Source organism: Lithobates pipiens, unplaced genomic scaffold, assembly GCF_037356315.1.
Source record: "Lithobates pipiens isolate NorthernLeopardFrog02 unplaced genomic scaffold, aLitPip1_a1.2 Scaffold_19, whole genome shotgun sequence".
In the NCBI taxonomy this organism is placed as follows: domain Eukaryota; kingdom Metazoa; phylum Chordata; class Amphibia; order Anura; family Ranidae; genus Lithobates; species Lithobates pipiens.
In genome coordinates, this window is record NW_027507764.1 from 189,157,357 (window position 1) to 189,174,347 (window position 16,991).

At 40.7% G+C, this 16,991-nt stretch overlaps 1 protein-coding gene across 3 annotated transcripts in view; it reads right to left on the minus strand.

The window, feature by feature from the left end:
* CUL1 (cullin 1) overlaps positions 1-16,991 on the minus strand; it is a 123,963-nt gene that overhangs the window by 34,911 nt on the left and 72,061 nt on the right. For all 3 annotated transcript variants that reach the window (XM_077491600.1, XM_077491598.1, XM_077491599.1), the window contains exons 6-8: positions 13,427-13,517; positions 7,992-8,155; positions 2,661-2,823 (exon numbers count right to left, since the gene is read on the minus strand). In XM_077491600.1, coding sequence (XP_077347726.1) covers positions 2,661-2,823; positions 7,992-8,155; positions 13,427-13,517 — 418 coding nt within the window. The remainder of the gene's footprint in view (positions 1-2,660; positions 2,824-7,991; positions 8,156-13,426; positions 13,518-16,991) is intronic.

Genomic DNA, 16,991 nt, shown 5'->3' on the forward strand with positions numbered 1-16,991 from the left:
CTGGATGAAAAGAGACACAAGACCATCTAGTTTAACAAATAAATGTACAATAACTTAAAGCAGAACTAAAGTCTCAGTTTAAAAAACTGAGCAGACAGGCGCTCTATTGCAAAAGAGACATACAATGTCTCTTCTGCAATATAAAGCACCTGCCTGCTCCCAGTCTTCCTTAGAATGTACATTGAGCTGCACAAGCGCAGGTAAATTTACATTCCAACACAGATCATGTGTGCCAGAAAGACTGAAGTTCTGCGCATGCACAGAAGTGAAGTCATCCTGCACTGGCCAATGAAGACGGCCACAATCAGCACCTGGAAGAAGCAGTGTAGAATATGCCAGTGCTTGTGAGAGACGACAGACTGTTGTAGGAGAGTAAGTATTGTGGACTTTATTTACACTTTAAAAGGGAAATTATGGAGCGTTTATTCAGTGAGTACACACACTTCAAGATCTTAAGGTGGTGTTAAACTCAGCAAACATGTTTTTTTCTAAAACAAACCCTCTGCAGGTTTATGCCATGATGTGCTAGTAAGCAAACATATTGTGCTAGTTAACACATTATGACAGACCTGTCAAAGATGGCTTCAAGCTCTGTGCCGTCAGTGCTCGAGCGCTTCCATCTTCTCCCGGACTTTTTTCCAGGTTCGCTCCATTCTGCAACTAGAATGCTTGGGCCGTAATGACGTCACTCCCATGCATGTGCACTGGAGCATGTGAAGGTCAGTGTACATATACTGATGACAGGCACAGAAAAGAGAGACCACTAGGAACTTTTCTGTCATTAAAAACCCTGCTTGTCAGTGATTTTTTTTTTTTGTTTAAAGGCAGGTTTTTTATCTTCATGCATTCTATGCATGAAGATAAAAAGCCTTCTGTGTGGAGCAGCCCCCCCCCCCCTTACCCCACCTAATTACTTACCTGAGCTCCATCTCTCTCCAGCAACGTCCACAAATGTCTAAGCTGTCCGGGACACTCCTGATTGGCTGAGACACAGCAGCAGCGCCACTGGCTCCCCCAGCTTTCAAAGTCAGTCAGCCAGCCAATCAGGGGAGAGGGGGCAAGGCCAGATCGGGGCTCCGTGTTTGAATGGACACGCAGAGCTGTGACTCGGCTCCAGTGCCTCCATAGGAAGCAGCTGACTATGGGGGCATTCGACAGGAGGGAGGGGCCAGAAGCATCAAAGAGGGACCAGGCTCTCTGAGAAAAAAAAATTCAGACTTAGGCAGAATCAGTCCCAGAAAACACTTGCCATCACTTTACCTGCAGATGTAATTGTTTGAAATTTGTTTGGTGGTGGCGACTCCAAATGCTTCCACTGCTCTAACACTGTTGTCTGCCATCTTGATTAACGGTCTCTGGACTGGCCCATGACATGTGTGCCGCCTATCCGTAATAGGACACATTTGCCACTTACTACTGCATGTAGTATCGCTGCATCAGTATCCCTTTTTTATACCTGTAAAATTCAAAGTCCCAGTTTGACCTTTATTTTCCCCCCCCCCATATGTTGTAAAAAAAAAACTATGTGGCTTCCATGAGCACATATATAATTACAAGCTGTATAGAGTAATAGGGTTTTCAAAACATTAAAAATAACCTGTCAGAAAAGCAATGTGGGAGATGCCATTGGTGAGATATTCAGAGTCCGGGGGTCTCTTGAAATGTGGCCTGTTAACTGTCTGACCTCACACACAGAGGATGGCAAAGAAGATGATAATCATCACTGCTAAGGGCTCAGGGAACACCTGCTTAAAATAAATGTAATTTTTACAGGTGTTCAGGTTTATTTTTCTTAATTTTTTTTATTTATGCCTGTAAACACAGTTATATGTAAAGCCTCATACACACGATCGGACTTTGTACAAACTTTCCTGTGGATTTTTGTACAAAGGGCGTCGGCCGAGAACTTGTATTGCATATACACGGCAGGACTTTTTCAGCCAACTTTCACCAAATCACATGTTTTTTCTGCTCTTTACTGCAACCTTTGGTAAACTTCTGTATTGTTGTCTGATCTTTTGCATTGGTTCTGAGCATGTGTGTTTGTACTTTGTACAAAAGTCCTATGGTTTTCTGTACACACGATCAGACTTTGCTCCATCGGACTTTTGTTCCCAGAAAGTTTGTCCGTTCGCACAGCCAACAAAAGTCCGATGAAAACCGAAAAAGTTTGTCTGATGGAGCGTACACACGGTAGGATGTTGCTCCAAAACAGCTAATTTGCATGTTTGTTGTCAAAAAGTCTGATCGTGTGTACGGGCCTTTAGATTATGTGGCCATGCACATCAGGCATTTAGATCTCGATTGAAAAAACAGCAGTTAAAAAAAAAAAATGCACCAAAGCTGCATTCTGAGAGGAGCTCATAAGCATAATTTAGGTGTGCATAAGCGTACGAGGGCAATTGTATTTCAAAAACGCAAAATATTTTCATATTCCGGCTAGTACAATGCATTTACACTCAACGCCATAGGCGAATGAGCCATTTTCTCTCTCAAGTATTGGCCGAAAAAATCCGGCATGTTTCGAGCATAAATTCATAAGCCTGTGTGTGCGTGAGACCTAACTTGAAACTGAAGAGAAAGAAAGAAAGCCATTTCTTAATATTTCTACAATTAATAAATCCAAATATATGACACTGATCCAAGAGCTACCACGTCACCTTCATTCTTGTCTGCATCAAGTAAATTCTGGAACTCTGTATGGAAAATCTCCAGGTGTTTTTCTATGAGGACCTGTTCACATTTCCTCGCTAGCTCATCCTGAGTGCTCTCATGAAGGTATACCTGTACTCGTCTCTGCTCTTCTAAAAGTCGAGCTTCAGCCTAAAAAAAAATAAAAAAAGGAGCAAATAATAAAACTATATTATACAACAATGACTGCTACATAACAAATCGCTCATTGGTAAGCCATATTCTTGATGGCCAAAAGGTTTGACCAATAACCTAATTGTTCAGCTAAAGCAATCCTTATGTAGAAACCTCTGGGTTGGTCTGTGATGAAGCCTGCATTGTTTGCATTCCCCAAACTGCAGGTATGTTCAATGCAGCCACACGCCTGATTTCAATGTGGAAACCTAATGCCCTGTACACACGGTCAGACATTCCGACAACAAAATACATCGGATTTTTTCAGACGGATTTTGTGCCAAACTTGTCTTGCATACACACGGTCGGACAAAGTGGTCAGAAAATCCGTTCGTTCTTAACGAGGTGACGTACAACACGTACGTCGGGACTATAAAAACGGGCCAATAGCCAGTAGCTGTGGTCTCTTAATTTATTCTGAGCATGCGTGGCGCTTTGTCCGTCGGAATTGTCTACACAAGATCGGAATTTAAACGATCGGATTTTGTTGTCGGAAAATTTTGGATCCTGCTCTCAAACTTTCTGTGTCGGAAATGGCAACGGAAAAAGTCTGATAGAGCCCACACACGATCGGATTTTCCGACAACACGATCCGATCGCACATTTTCCGTCAAAAAGTCTGACTGTGTGTACAGGGCATAAAACAGGGACCAATACAGCATTCTCTGGGTGCTAGAGACGCATTTTCTTTTGCAGGAGAGGCGGTGGGCATTTTTTAGATTAATGCCTAGTACACACGGGCCGAATGTCGGGAGACATCGGCTGTCTTTTACTGACATTTGGGAGACATTCAGGCCCATATATATGTCAGCCGGTCTGACAGAAGCCAGGCGCTTGGCTGGCTTCTGTCGGACGAGCATGCTGGAAAAATCAGCAGCTGACCGCCTCCCAATCAGCGCTCTCCGCCAATGGTTGAGAGCACAGACTGGAGTGCACTCAGAACACAACAGCTCAGCGGCGAAAATCACTGTACTAACGTCAGACTGTTAGTACAGCGGCTCCGGCAGACTGGGTTGAAGGAAACTTAGTGTGTACCAGGCTTTAGGCTGTTCCTAACTAATGGTAAATAAAAGCTGTAGGCCGATAATCACTTGACAGCGGTTATATGCAAAATATATGTATCTTTTATATTTAAAAAGAAGCACAAGGCCTCTCAAAGCATCAATGTAGCCATTTTTCTGTTGTTTAATACAAGGATATTACATTCTAAAAATGCACTACTTTATGTATTCTTCAATGTTATATTACAGTTAAAATTATTCTGAAAAGTCTCTACCCTATTTTTTCGTCTCCATCCCGAAAACTTTATGACATGAAATTCTAAATCATAACCGAATTATAAAGCAATATTCTCAATCTGCAGCACACTGTCAACCTGGTCCTGAAGGCTGGATTAATAACCATGGCCATGCTAATATGCTTTAAACAGTCAAGTGCCTTTTCTTCTTGTCAAAAATGCTCCCTCTCCCCATACATGCAAAAAAATAAAAAAATAAAAAAAAGGGCGAAGCTTAATGCAGCTTAGGAGATCAAAAAAGGTCAGAAGGTCAACTGCAGATCAAATGCACTCATCAGTGCAATGCAATTGATCTCAGAAGTGTCTCAAATCAATATTAAATGCAAACAGAATGCAACTGAAAGAAAGATGCTTTTTTCTTCTTCGATACAAGCCCAGAGTCTACTGATATAGGCCCCTAGAGTTCCTGTAAGCCTGTGGAGTGGGGATGCACAGATATATAGGCCAAAAATAGGGTTATCTGCATTTCGCAAATAGAAAAAAGGTCACCAAAAAACACACGATTTTGTCGCCATTTTTATAGGTCATGTGACTCAAACATGCATCAAAAAGGTAACCAGATCTCAATCCAATGGAGCACCTTTGGTATGTGGTGGAACGGGAGATTCACATACCAAAGGTGCTCCATTGGATTGAGATCTGGTGACTGTGGAGGCCATTGGAGTACAGTGTCCTCATTGTCATGTTCAAGAAACCAGTTTGAGAGGATTTGAGCTTTGTGACATTATCCTGCTGGAAGTAGCCATCAGAAGATGGGTACATTGTGGTCATAAAGGAATGGGCATGGTCAGCAACAATACTCAGGTAGGCCATGGCATTGTTTAAACAATGCTTTAACCTTGTTTAAACGATGCTTAACCACTTAAGGACCAGGCCTCTTTTTCAGATTTGGTGTTTACATGTTTAAAACAGTTTTCTTTTGCTAGAAAATTACTTAGAACCCCCAAACATTTTATATTGTTTTTTTTCTAACACCCTAGAGAATAAAATGGCGGTCATTGAAATACTTTTTTTCACACCGTATTTGCGCAGCGGTCTTACAAGCGCACTTTTTTTTTGGAAAAAATTCAAGGTTCAATGTGTTGTGTGTTCGGAGATGGTATTCTGCATACCTTGGTTGTAATGTGATGTTATTTGACTTACTGATGCTTTTCTATCATCTTCATCTTCATCTTCATTTTCATTCACCCAAGTGCAGCTCATGGGATATTTTCTCTTTTTCTGACCATTCACTGTAAACCCTAGAGATGGTTGTGTGTGAAAATTCCAGCAGATCAGCAGTTTTTGAAATACTCAGACCAGCCCGTCTGACACCAACAACCATGCCACGTTCAAAGTCACTTAATTATTTTCTTCCCCCTTTCTGATGCTCGGTTTTAACTTCAGCAAGTCGTCTTCACCACATCTAGATGCCTAAATGCATTAAGTTGCTGCCATGTAATTGGCTGATTAGCAATTTGTGTTACCAAGCTATTGAACAGGCGTACCCAATAAAGTGGCAGAGTGTATATATTTTTTTTAAAACTGTCCATTTTGGTTTTCGACCAAGCGCATCCTGAATTTTCGGTTTCAGTCTAGAAATGTCATTTCTGTGCACCACTACTGTGGAGATCTAGCAATGTACTGTTACCATAGAATCTCTATGCATATGCAACAAGGAAATACAGCTCACAAAGACTTTGCTGACATGGTAGGAGTATTTTAAAAAGACCAATGAAGGGCTCATACATATAGCAAGCAACTTTTGCTGTGTTTCCAAAATAGTTTTACTATTGTTACCACTGATTCTCCTGGCTTGGTATGGAGAGGAGTGAGGGGGAAATGGCCCCCCATCATCTCCAGATCATTGCAGGGAGGAAAAAAATGTCACTTCCGCCCATAGCCATAGGGACATTTAAAAAAAAAAAAAAAAAAAATGTATCGCATTTTAGTGTAAATATGAGATCTGAGGTCTTTTTGATCCCAGATCTCATATTTAATAGTTCCTGTCATGCTCGTTTTCTATTACAAGGGGTGTTTACATTCCTTGTAATAGGAATAAAAGTGACTTTTTTTATTTTATTTTTAAAAGAACAGTGTAAAAATTATAAAAAAAATAAAATAAAAATAATAATAATAATAATAAAAAAAAGTTAAATAAAAGAAAAAAAAAATGTTTTAAATCCACCCAGTCCCACCGAACTTTTCACTGCCAGTGATCACCAATTTGGGGAATATGGTTAATTGTACTGACACCAATGCTGGGAGCTATTAGTGTCCACTCACATGAATGTTAAAGAGGAGTTCCCCTTAAAAAAAAAAAAAAACTTTTTGACTTTTAATAATCAGACACTTTACTGTCCCAGGGTCCAGCGATGCGGGGGAACGAAGCCCCGCTTGTCCCCCCCCCTCCGCTCGGCGGCGCCAGCATTGCAACTGTGGGAACCCAGCTGTCGCTTCACAGTCGGGGCACCCACTGCGCATGCGCACGCCGCGCAGTCATCTGGGACCTGTCACGTGTCTCAGATGACTGACCAGAGGGAGGGGGCAGAGAGGAGCACTTCCTGTGCCGAGGGGAAGTGATGTCACCAGCCCAGGCACTGAAGGAGGCAGACTACAAGGGACCCCCTAGCAAAAGGCATTTAGAGGTGAGTCAAAAAAAAAAAAAAATCAAAATAATTTTTTTTTTTTTTAAGGAATTGAAAAAAAAATTTTTTTGTGTGGAACACCACTTTAAGGATTATTATTGCACTGATTGACACCAATGTTGGGAATCATCATCGCTTCCGCTGGGGTTTATTATCGCACTCAGCGACACCAATGCTGAGGGTTATTATTAATGACACCAATGCTGAGGGTTATTGTACTCCAACTTCTTTATTGTGCATTGGGATACGATGCAAAAAATGAAGCAGGGTCAAAAATTTTGGTCGCCGAGGTGCGTTAAGGCAACCCATGCAAAATAAATGCCCTTTAACTTGACACAAAGCACCTGAAAATCAGCTGCTATTGTGTAGTCATCTGGAAGTGTCAGGGACTGCCCTCTATAAAATAAAGTGGACCACCACTGCTCTAAACCGTTGTGTATTGAGCCAAGTACTTGTAGTATCACTCACCGAGGTGAGTTATGAGTAGCATATTGCTGTCCAATGTTACGGCTTAATGTCCATGCAACTCCACTCCAATAACATCAAACAAATGTTTACTTTAGCCGTGTGTGTAGATTACAACCTTTTCATTCTTAAATTTTAAGCCTTAAAAGTTGTAGTAAAAGGCATGTTTTTTTATCTTAATGCATGGAGATAAAAAGCCTTGTGTTTAGCAGCCTCCCCAGCACCCCCTAATACTTACCTGAGCTTTTTCTCTGTCCAGTGATGTGCACAAGTGCCTTGGCCATCCTCCTGATTTCCTGCGACACAGCAGCGGTGCCATTGGCTCCTGTGGCTGTCAAAGTCAGTTAGCCAATCAGGAAAGAGAAGGAGCAGGGCCGAATGGCGGCTCCTGAATGGACACACGGAGCTGCAACTCGGCTCAGGTGCCCCCATAGCAAGCTGCTTGCTGTGGGGGCACCTAACAGAAGGGAGGAGCTAGGAGCAGCGAAGAGGGACCTGAGAAGAGGGGGATCCAAGCTGCCCTGTGTAAAACCACTGCATATGGCAGGCAAGTATAATTTTTTTGTTCTAAATTTTAAACAAGACTTTACAATCACTTTAACCAGCAATTGTACTGAAATATCAAATCCACAGTTTTTCTTTCACAACAGCATGCAGTAGTTAGATGATTTTACTTGAGATTTAAACTCAATAAATGAGAAAACAGTCAAGGTCACATTGCCATGAACTGAAATCACCTTCTTCATGTATTCAGTGACGGGGTTCTGCTGTAAAAACTCTGTGCTCTCTCTTGTGTAGAAGCGCTCTGTGTCAGCCAAAAACTGAGATTCAAAAGATTCTTTGTACACGGTCAACGTGGGGCCTTTGGCAAACGCATCATCTTCATTCAAGCCCAGCTCGACTGCAAATAGAAAAGAATACTGTCAGGCTATGGTTTCAAGAGAGCATTGTGTTAGCAGTTCTCAGACCCAATATTCCCATTCTCCAATGACTGTAAATAGGACACACATGTCAAATCCCATTTTCCCCTATGCTTGTTCAATCTAAATGGGGTGCGTTTACTTTCAATTACCACGGGACCTTTTATTTCAAAGTGCCCTGATTACATAAGGCTGAGAATCACTGGTGACACAATTCTTATATTTCATCAGCAACAGGACATTTTTTGCCAAGATACGTACTCAGGTTAATACAAACTATTTAATGACAGTGAAGAGAAATTGATTGTCAACAGTCATGTGCTTGCCTAAACTAATAAAGTATTTCTTTAATACTGAGATCTCTAAAAACATTTAACAGCGATCAGCCTGTAAGGACAGCATTTTTGTAAACACGCACAAGCAAACTAACCGACCTAGTCACTGCAGCCAATTATTACTATGACACTTTATATGATGTGTAACAAACTATTTAGGCCTTATGCTTCATTCAGTGTGTAAAATAAAATGTGAATCTTACCGGCTATTATGGGGGGGTGGGGGGCACACAAGAAACCCAACAGTCCTTTGGAGAAATGTTTATTTAACCACTATACCCCCCTTTGTGACCAGGCGATTTTTTGAGATACAGCACTGCATTACTTTAACTGACAATTGTGCAACACTGTACCCAAATAAAATGTATGCCCTTTTTCCCCACAAATAGAGCTTTCGTTTGGTGGTATTTGATCAGCTCTACATTTTTTTTTTTTTTTTTTAATAGTGCAAAAAATGGAGACAACTTTGAAAAAAAAAAAAAAAAAAAAAAACTTTAATTTCTGCTATAAAATCTATCCAATAAAAAATATTATATCAAATTTCTTTATAAAGTTAGACCAAAATGTATACTGCTACATATTTGATTAAAAAGAAAATCCCAATAAGCGTATATTGATTTGTTTGCACAAAATTTATAGTGTCTACAAACTGTGGGATATTTTTATCTATTTAATGGTGGCAATCAGCGACTTATAGTGGGACTGCGATATTGCAGCAGACATTGACAATTTGGGGAAACTAGTGACACTAATGCCGCGTACACACGATTGAATTGTCCGGCGGACAATTCGATCGTGTGTGGGCTCCAGCGGACCTTTTCATCGTAAAGTCCGGCGGACTTAGAAAGTAGTTTTGACTCAAAATTTGCGAAAAAAGGGGGAAAAAAAACTGCGCTACGGAATAAAAATGGTATTGGACGGAAGCTGCAATTCAAATGTACACCAAGAATACACCAAACAGAAATAAAAAAGAGAGAACTGCGCTAACCACAAATGCCCCAAGTGAGTAGGATTTGTATATGTGCCAGACCCACAATATGGGTCTTAGTATCTTAGTGTCTCTGGGACCACCTTCAAAATATAGTGCATACCGATATGTATACAAATAAATACAATTAAATAAAAGAACAGAACATAAATGCGTGTCAATGATGTGAATTCCCCAAACACAATATAAATATATAAAACTCTGTGCACATACCCCTAAAAAGTAAAAAATAGAAAATAGTGTGTTTGCAATTTTTACATGGACTGAACTATCAAAAAATATTTAGAGACACTCTATATAATGTCCATATGATCATATACCAAAAAATAATAATAAAATGTCCATATGATAAATGAACACCGGTGAAGAAAAACTTCAAAGAGCTGAGTTAAGAGTGCACAAATTAAAATATAGAGTCCACCACAAGAAAAGTTGTTGCTCAGAAGTGGGGTACAACGGCCTTGGCAGACATGTAGAGCACCAGGGGTAGTGTGTCCTCCACCCAAGATGAGGGGTATGTACTCTTACCGGAAAGGAGTGGACTCGAGTGTCAGCGACAACGAGTCAATCATGCAAGAATGGCCTAATCAGTGGACTTCCAGAGACGATAAATGGGAATCCAGTGAACTCCAAGAAAGGATCCACGTGCAGATAAACGTGAAGCTGGAACGATGTTAAACAGAGTGGAAAGCCAAAACGCTCTCATCGGAAAGCCAGCAACCTCCTTTCCCTTACTCAAGTCACAAAGCAGTTGGTTGGATCTCTGATCCTCTGAAAAAGAAATCCAAGCTTCTCTCCCCAGCAGTCTTGGATAGAATGCACCAGGAGGATGAGAGCGTTTTGGCTTTCCACTCTGTTTAACATCGTTCCAGCTTCACGTTTATCTGCACGTGGATCCTTTCTTGGAGTTCGCTGGATTCCCATTTATCGTCTCTGGAAGTCCACTGATTAGGCCATTCTTGCATGATTGACTCGTTGTCGCTGACACTCGAGTCCACTCCTTTCCGGTAAGAGTACATACCCCTCATCTTGGGTGGAGGACACACTACCCCTGGTGCTCTACATGTCTGCCAAGGCCGTTGTACCCCACTTCTGAGCAACAACTTTTCTTGTGGTGGACTCTATATTTTAATTTGTGCACTCTTAACTCAGCTCTTTGAAGTTTTTCTTCACCGGTGTTCATTTATCATATGGACATTTTATTATTATTTTTTGGTATATGATCATATGGACATTATATAGAGTGTCTCTAAATATTTTTTGATAGTTCAGTCTATGTAAAAATTGCAAACACACTATTTTCTATTTTTTACTTTTTAGGGGTATGTGCACAGAGTTTTATATATTTATATTGTGTTTGGGGAATTCACATCATTGACACGCATTTATGTTCTGTTCTTTTATTTAATTGTATTTATTTGTATACATATCGGTATGCACTATATTTTGAAGGTGGTCCCAGAGACACTAAGATACTAAGACCCATATTGTGGGTCTGGCACATATACAAATCCTACTCACTTGGGGCATTTGTGGTTAGCGCAGTTCTCTCTTTTTTATTGACTCAAAATTTGTCAGCCGGACTTGGCTTTCAGCGGACAATACGTTCGTCAGTGTGCTAGTCCGGCGGACTAAGAATGCAGCATGCTATGAAACAAGTACGAGAAGGAAGCTATTGGCTACTGGCTATTGAACTTCCTTTTTCTAGTCCCGTCGTACATGCTATACGTCATCGCAGTAGAAATCCCCGGACTTTCGGAGTGTCCGTTGTGGCAAAGTCCGTTCGTTATAAAGTCCGGCGGATTGTTTGCCGGACCAAGTCCGCCTGACAATTCCATCGTGTGTACGCGGCATTATACAGTGATCAGTGCTAAAAAAAAAAAAAAAATGCACCGTCACTGTACTAATGACACTGGCTGGGAAGGGGTTAACATTAGGGGTGATCAAAGGGTTAACAGCCTAACCAGCATTTATGTAAACTGTATAGGGTACTTTTACTAATATATATATATATATATATATATATATATATATATATATATAAAATAACACAGGGAAAAGGTATTGAACACATGAAGAAAGGGAGGTGCAAAAAGGCATAGAAAGCCAAGACACCAGCTAAAACCCATCTGTAATTATAAAGCAACCCTGCTCCTTGTCAGTGCAAGTGAATTTCGGCTGGCTCAGTATCAACTGATGGTCTATTAAAAGGTGTCTTATTACAAAGGTGTCAGACAAGACACATCTCATGATGGGTAAAAGCAAAGAGCTCTCTCAAGACCTTTGCAACCTTATTGTTGCAAAACATACTGATGGCATTGGTTACAGAAGGATTTCTAAACTTCTGAATGTTCTGAATGTTCCAGTGAACACTGTTGGGGTCATAATCTGGAAGTAGAAAGACCATTTCACCATAAAATAGGCCACAACCAGGTGCTCCTCGCAAGATTTCTGACAGAGGAGTGAAAGGAATTATCAGAAGAGTTGTCCAAGAGCCACGGACCACTTGCGGAGAGCTTCAGATAGGTTAGCAGGTACAATTGTTTCAAAGAAAACATTAAGTAATGCACTCAAAACGCCATGGCCTGTATGCACGCTCACCACGCAAGACTCCATTGCTGAAGAAAAAGCATGTTGAAGCTCATGTAAAGGTTGCTGCACAACATTTAGACAAGCCTGTGAAATACTGGGAGAATATAGTGTGGTCAGATGAGACCAAAATTTAACTCTTTGGATGTCATAATGCACACCATGTTTGGAGGTCAAATCGTGGGTGCATGTTATACACCTATCCTCCACCACCATTTTGGAGCCTCTGGGCGGCTTTGAGCCGCCTTCGGGCCTTCTCGGGAGCGGCCGAAAGCTGACAAGAAGGGCCGAAGGTGGCCAAAAGCCGATGAGAACGGCCGAAGGTGGCTGAAAGCTAACGAGAACGGCCAAAGGCGGCCGAAAACCAACGAGCGCAGCCGAGATAAACAGGACATTTCGTGGCGCCATTTTTAAAAATTAAAGCTGAAAATGACACTGACAAGGGACAAGGCTGCAACGATGGACAAGGCTGCATGACAAGGCTGCAAATGACCCTGACAGGGCTTCAGATGGCCACTGATAAGGCTGCATTGATGGGCATTTAAATGTAATTTTTTTTCCCTTAAAATTCCCTCCTAAACTTGGGGTGCGTGTTATATGCCGATAAATACGGTACATCCTCACAAAAGTGAGCAAAAGTACCCTCCAATTTGCCACTGGAACAAGTATCCGATTGAAAGGTTTCTCCTTGGTTCCTGTTCCAGTTACAACTGTGAAATAAGAAACCTGTATTTTTTTACCAGTACCCTAATCTACAGACAAAAAAAATAAAATAAAAGATTTTGGCCATAGATACACTTCAAATGGGAAAACAGAACATGTCTACCTATAAATAAACAAAACAAAAACAAACATATACACACACACACACACACACACGGTAGGACACCTCTGCCGTATCTTCCTCTTTTCTAAAGAGATTCACATCTGATGTGGTACTCCTGCTTCCACCAGATATATAACAAAAAATTGCAGATGCAATCTCAGTTTCAAAAGCGTTTTACTCCAATCTTCATGCATATACTTGTTCTTCATACATGAACTTGATGAAGGATGGAGTTCCTGTCCGAAACTGTGCAGTCGTTACTTGTATATGCATGAAGATTGAAGTAAAACTCTTTTGAAATGCGAGATTTCATCTACAAATTTTTTTTATATATCGATTATACATATTCTAGTTAACATTAAAATGTTTTGTGGCATGCATAAGAAAACACAGTAAATCAAAACAGCCCAAAAAAAGAGACCACGGTTTCTAATGTTTAATGCAAAACCACACCATCTAGTGAGCTATGTAGGTCCTTTTGGTATTCAGTGTAAACATGTCTATGGGATCTTACCATAAGACTGTACAACTCCACTGATGAGCCTTGTGTTTATGGTTTCTCCATTTCGCTCTTTTTCAATCAATTTGAGAACTGCATTTGTTACCTAAGAAAATAGAGGCCACAAATGAATGTTATATATTATAATAATTTCATATGAAAAAAAAAAAAAAAAAAAAACACAATACTGTATATAAAGTTTGCATACCCATGGAGAATTGGTAACATATACATGTATCATTTTAAAGAAAACATGAGTAAGCAGGCAAAGCACATTTAGTTCTCATGGGATTCATATTCAACTTTAGGTCCTAGCAGAATGGCACATTTATAAAACAAAACATAAGTAGTAAACAAATAAAATGGCCCCCTTCTGGCAGTTGTGACTACAATCTTTCTTGGGCTACCTGACCCTGGGTTCAAGCGATCCCTGAAATTTCCACTTTGTAAAAAGTGAATGAACTGTACTGACTGGAATATTCAAGGCGTTGGATATCTTTTTATATATCCATCATTATAAAAGTTCCATTACGTTGTTACGCAGGTCTTTTGACAGTTTATCTGCTCCCCAAGGCTCAGTATCTAGACTGCTCAGTGCTTTCACATGAGCGCCAACAAACTCATTGACTATTTATACAAAGCCACAGACATGGGAAATTACCCTTCAATTACCATTTCAATCTGTGTGTTTGGCCTTGGTACAAACCTTTCAGGGTATGTCAAATTTTGATAAGGGCAATTTGGACATTTCTGTTATTAGGATTGAAAAAGGAGCCAAACAACTATGCGATAATAAACGGCTTCATATGATCATGAGCATTAAATAAAAGACAATCTTTTGGCATGATCAGTCATATTTTCAGTATCAATGCCACAATTTCTGACAGGGTATGCAAACTTCTGAGCACAACTGTATTTCTGCCTACGGAACTGATTAACAACAAAAAATCACAAGACCCGTCTATCACAGTGGCTGCAAGTCAGTGTCACTCTAAACTCCATGCTGCCTGAAGCAACCTTCCGCTTAGCCAGGTTTTACCACTGAATTACCTTCCTAAGGGACACTTGCACATCTCATAATGTTGAAGCCAAAAGGCTAGATAAACCTTTAGCACTGTATTTCTTTAATCTTTCTTTTAACTTGGTCCATAATCATGTGTCAGTGAGCAGTGGTTGCAGGGAAGAGAAGGGAGCGCTTGACAATGGCAGGGAGCTGTGAGCTATAAGCTCCCATATCTCAGCTGTTGTCATTGCACCCTCCTCTCCCCTGCAGCTGCCACTCAATGACAGAAGGGAGATGGCAATGCGAGATCATGTGACTGGTCCAGAGTGGACCAAAAATAGGCAATTGAAAACATTTTTTTTTTACACAGGTTAAGCTGGATAGGTAGCAGGAAGGGGGAGGGATCATTTTTAGGCATAGTTAGTGTTAAACTGGAATTCCATTGTGACATTTTACTAATTTCCTATTTGCTACTTTTCATATTTAATATTGCCCACGGTCACTTATTCTAAAATGTGGCACATAAATAGATTTGATTCATTGTGGAACAATGTTGTTCACAAAAATTAAATAGAAAAATGTGGCGCTACCTGCACAGTGCTAACTAGAATGTTATGTGAACACAGCAAAATTTTTCTTTAAAAATGATTTTAAAAAATCAAAATAAAATTGGTGCAAATCAACTTAAAGTGGTTGTTAACCCACTTTCCGTGATTTACATACTTAGTTGTGTATCCTAATACAGTGATCCCGTCTTTTTTTTTTTTTTTTTTTTTTTTTATGAAACACAAACACACAATCCCATGTGATGAAGTGTATTGAACCAAAATAGATAATGAGATGTGAAGTTCAAGTGCTAAATCACCATAAATAATTTCTTAATACATTCAGCTTTGCCAAGTCAGCTACTATGATATTTGATGTACACTGATCGAGAGGAGGTGTTCGTAATTAAAGTGACAAATTGAAACTGGTTTAAAAAGAGGAAGAGGAGGGAGGAAGAGCAAGAGAAAGGAGAAAGAGGAAAAAAAAGGAGGAAGGAGGAGGCAGAGGAATAAGTATTCTATGCAGGTATGTATTTCTAACCCATAAAAGTACCATTCTAGTGCTCTCAGCCTCCTCCAAATTCTTTTAATTTCTGCTGCGGTGATCGGACTTTCTATGGGAGGTGGCTACGTTAGTTCTTCATAGTCCTACTTCCAGGATGGATCAGCGCAATTCTGATCTGTCAGCTCCGGCACATGACCACTCTGACCAATTGGAATCACCGTGAGCTTTACCGGTAAGCGATAAAGCAAAGAGGAGCAGGCATTTCATCCAGGACTACAACACCAACTGCGTGGGCAGTGACAGCTAATCACACATGATGGCAAGTGTGGTGGGGACCAAAAGGGTGGGGAGGTTGTAGGTTGTTAGTTCACCTTTTCATTTTTTTGGGTGAAAGGAGAACTTGCATTTTAGCTATGAGAGAGAAAAAGAAGGTCACTTGTACTGCCAGGGCTGTGCAATGCGGCAGAGTGATGTAAAATTTCAAATCTGGACACAAATGCAAATCCAGGTAAAACAGCACATATATAAAATACACTCACTAGCCACTTTATTAGATACACCTTGCTAGTACCGGGTTGGACACGATTTTGCTTTCAGAACTCCTTTTGTGGCATGAATTCAGCAACAAAAAATTCAGCAAGGTGATTTTGGTCCATATTAACATGATAGCATCACGCAGTTGCGACAAATTTGTCGGCTGCACATCCATGATGCGAGTGTCCCATTCGACCAAAGGTGCTCTATTGGATGGAGATCTGGTGACCGTGGAGACCACTGGAGTACAGTGAAATCATGATTTGAGCTTTGTGACATGGTGCATTATCCTGCTGGAAGTAGCCGCCAGACGATGGGCACACTGTAGTCATAAAGGGATGGACATGGTCAGCAACAAAACTCAGGTAGGCCATGGCATTTAAAGGATGCTCAATTTGTATTAAGGAGCCCAAAGTGTGCCAAGAAAATATCCCCTACACCATTGCATCACCACCATCGCATGAACCGTTAATACAAGGGAGGATGGATCCATGTTTTCATGTTGTTTATGGCAAATTCTGACCCTACCATCTGAATGTAGCAGCTGAAAATCGAGGCTCATCAGACCAGGCCATGTTTTTTCAATCTTCTAATGTCCAATTTTGGTGAGCCTGTGTAAATTGTAGCCTCAGTTTCCTGTTCTTACCTGACAGGATTGGCATCCGGTGTGGTCTTCTGCTGCTGCAGCCCATCTGTTTCAAGGTGCAGTGTGCTGTGCATTCAGAGATGGTATTCTGCATACCCTGTTTGTAATGAGTGGTTATTTGAATTAGTTGCCTATCATCTTGAACCAGTCTGCCCATTCTCATCTGTCCTCTGACTTTAAACAAGGCATTTTCGTCCACACAACTGCCGCTAACTGGATATTTTCTCTTCTTTGGACCCTTCTCTGCAAACCCTATAGATTGTGCACGAAAATCCCAGTGGATCAGCACTTCTTTTTTTTAAATATTCAGACCAGCCCATCTGGCACCAACAACCAAGCCACGTTCA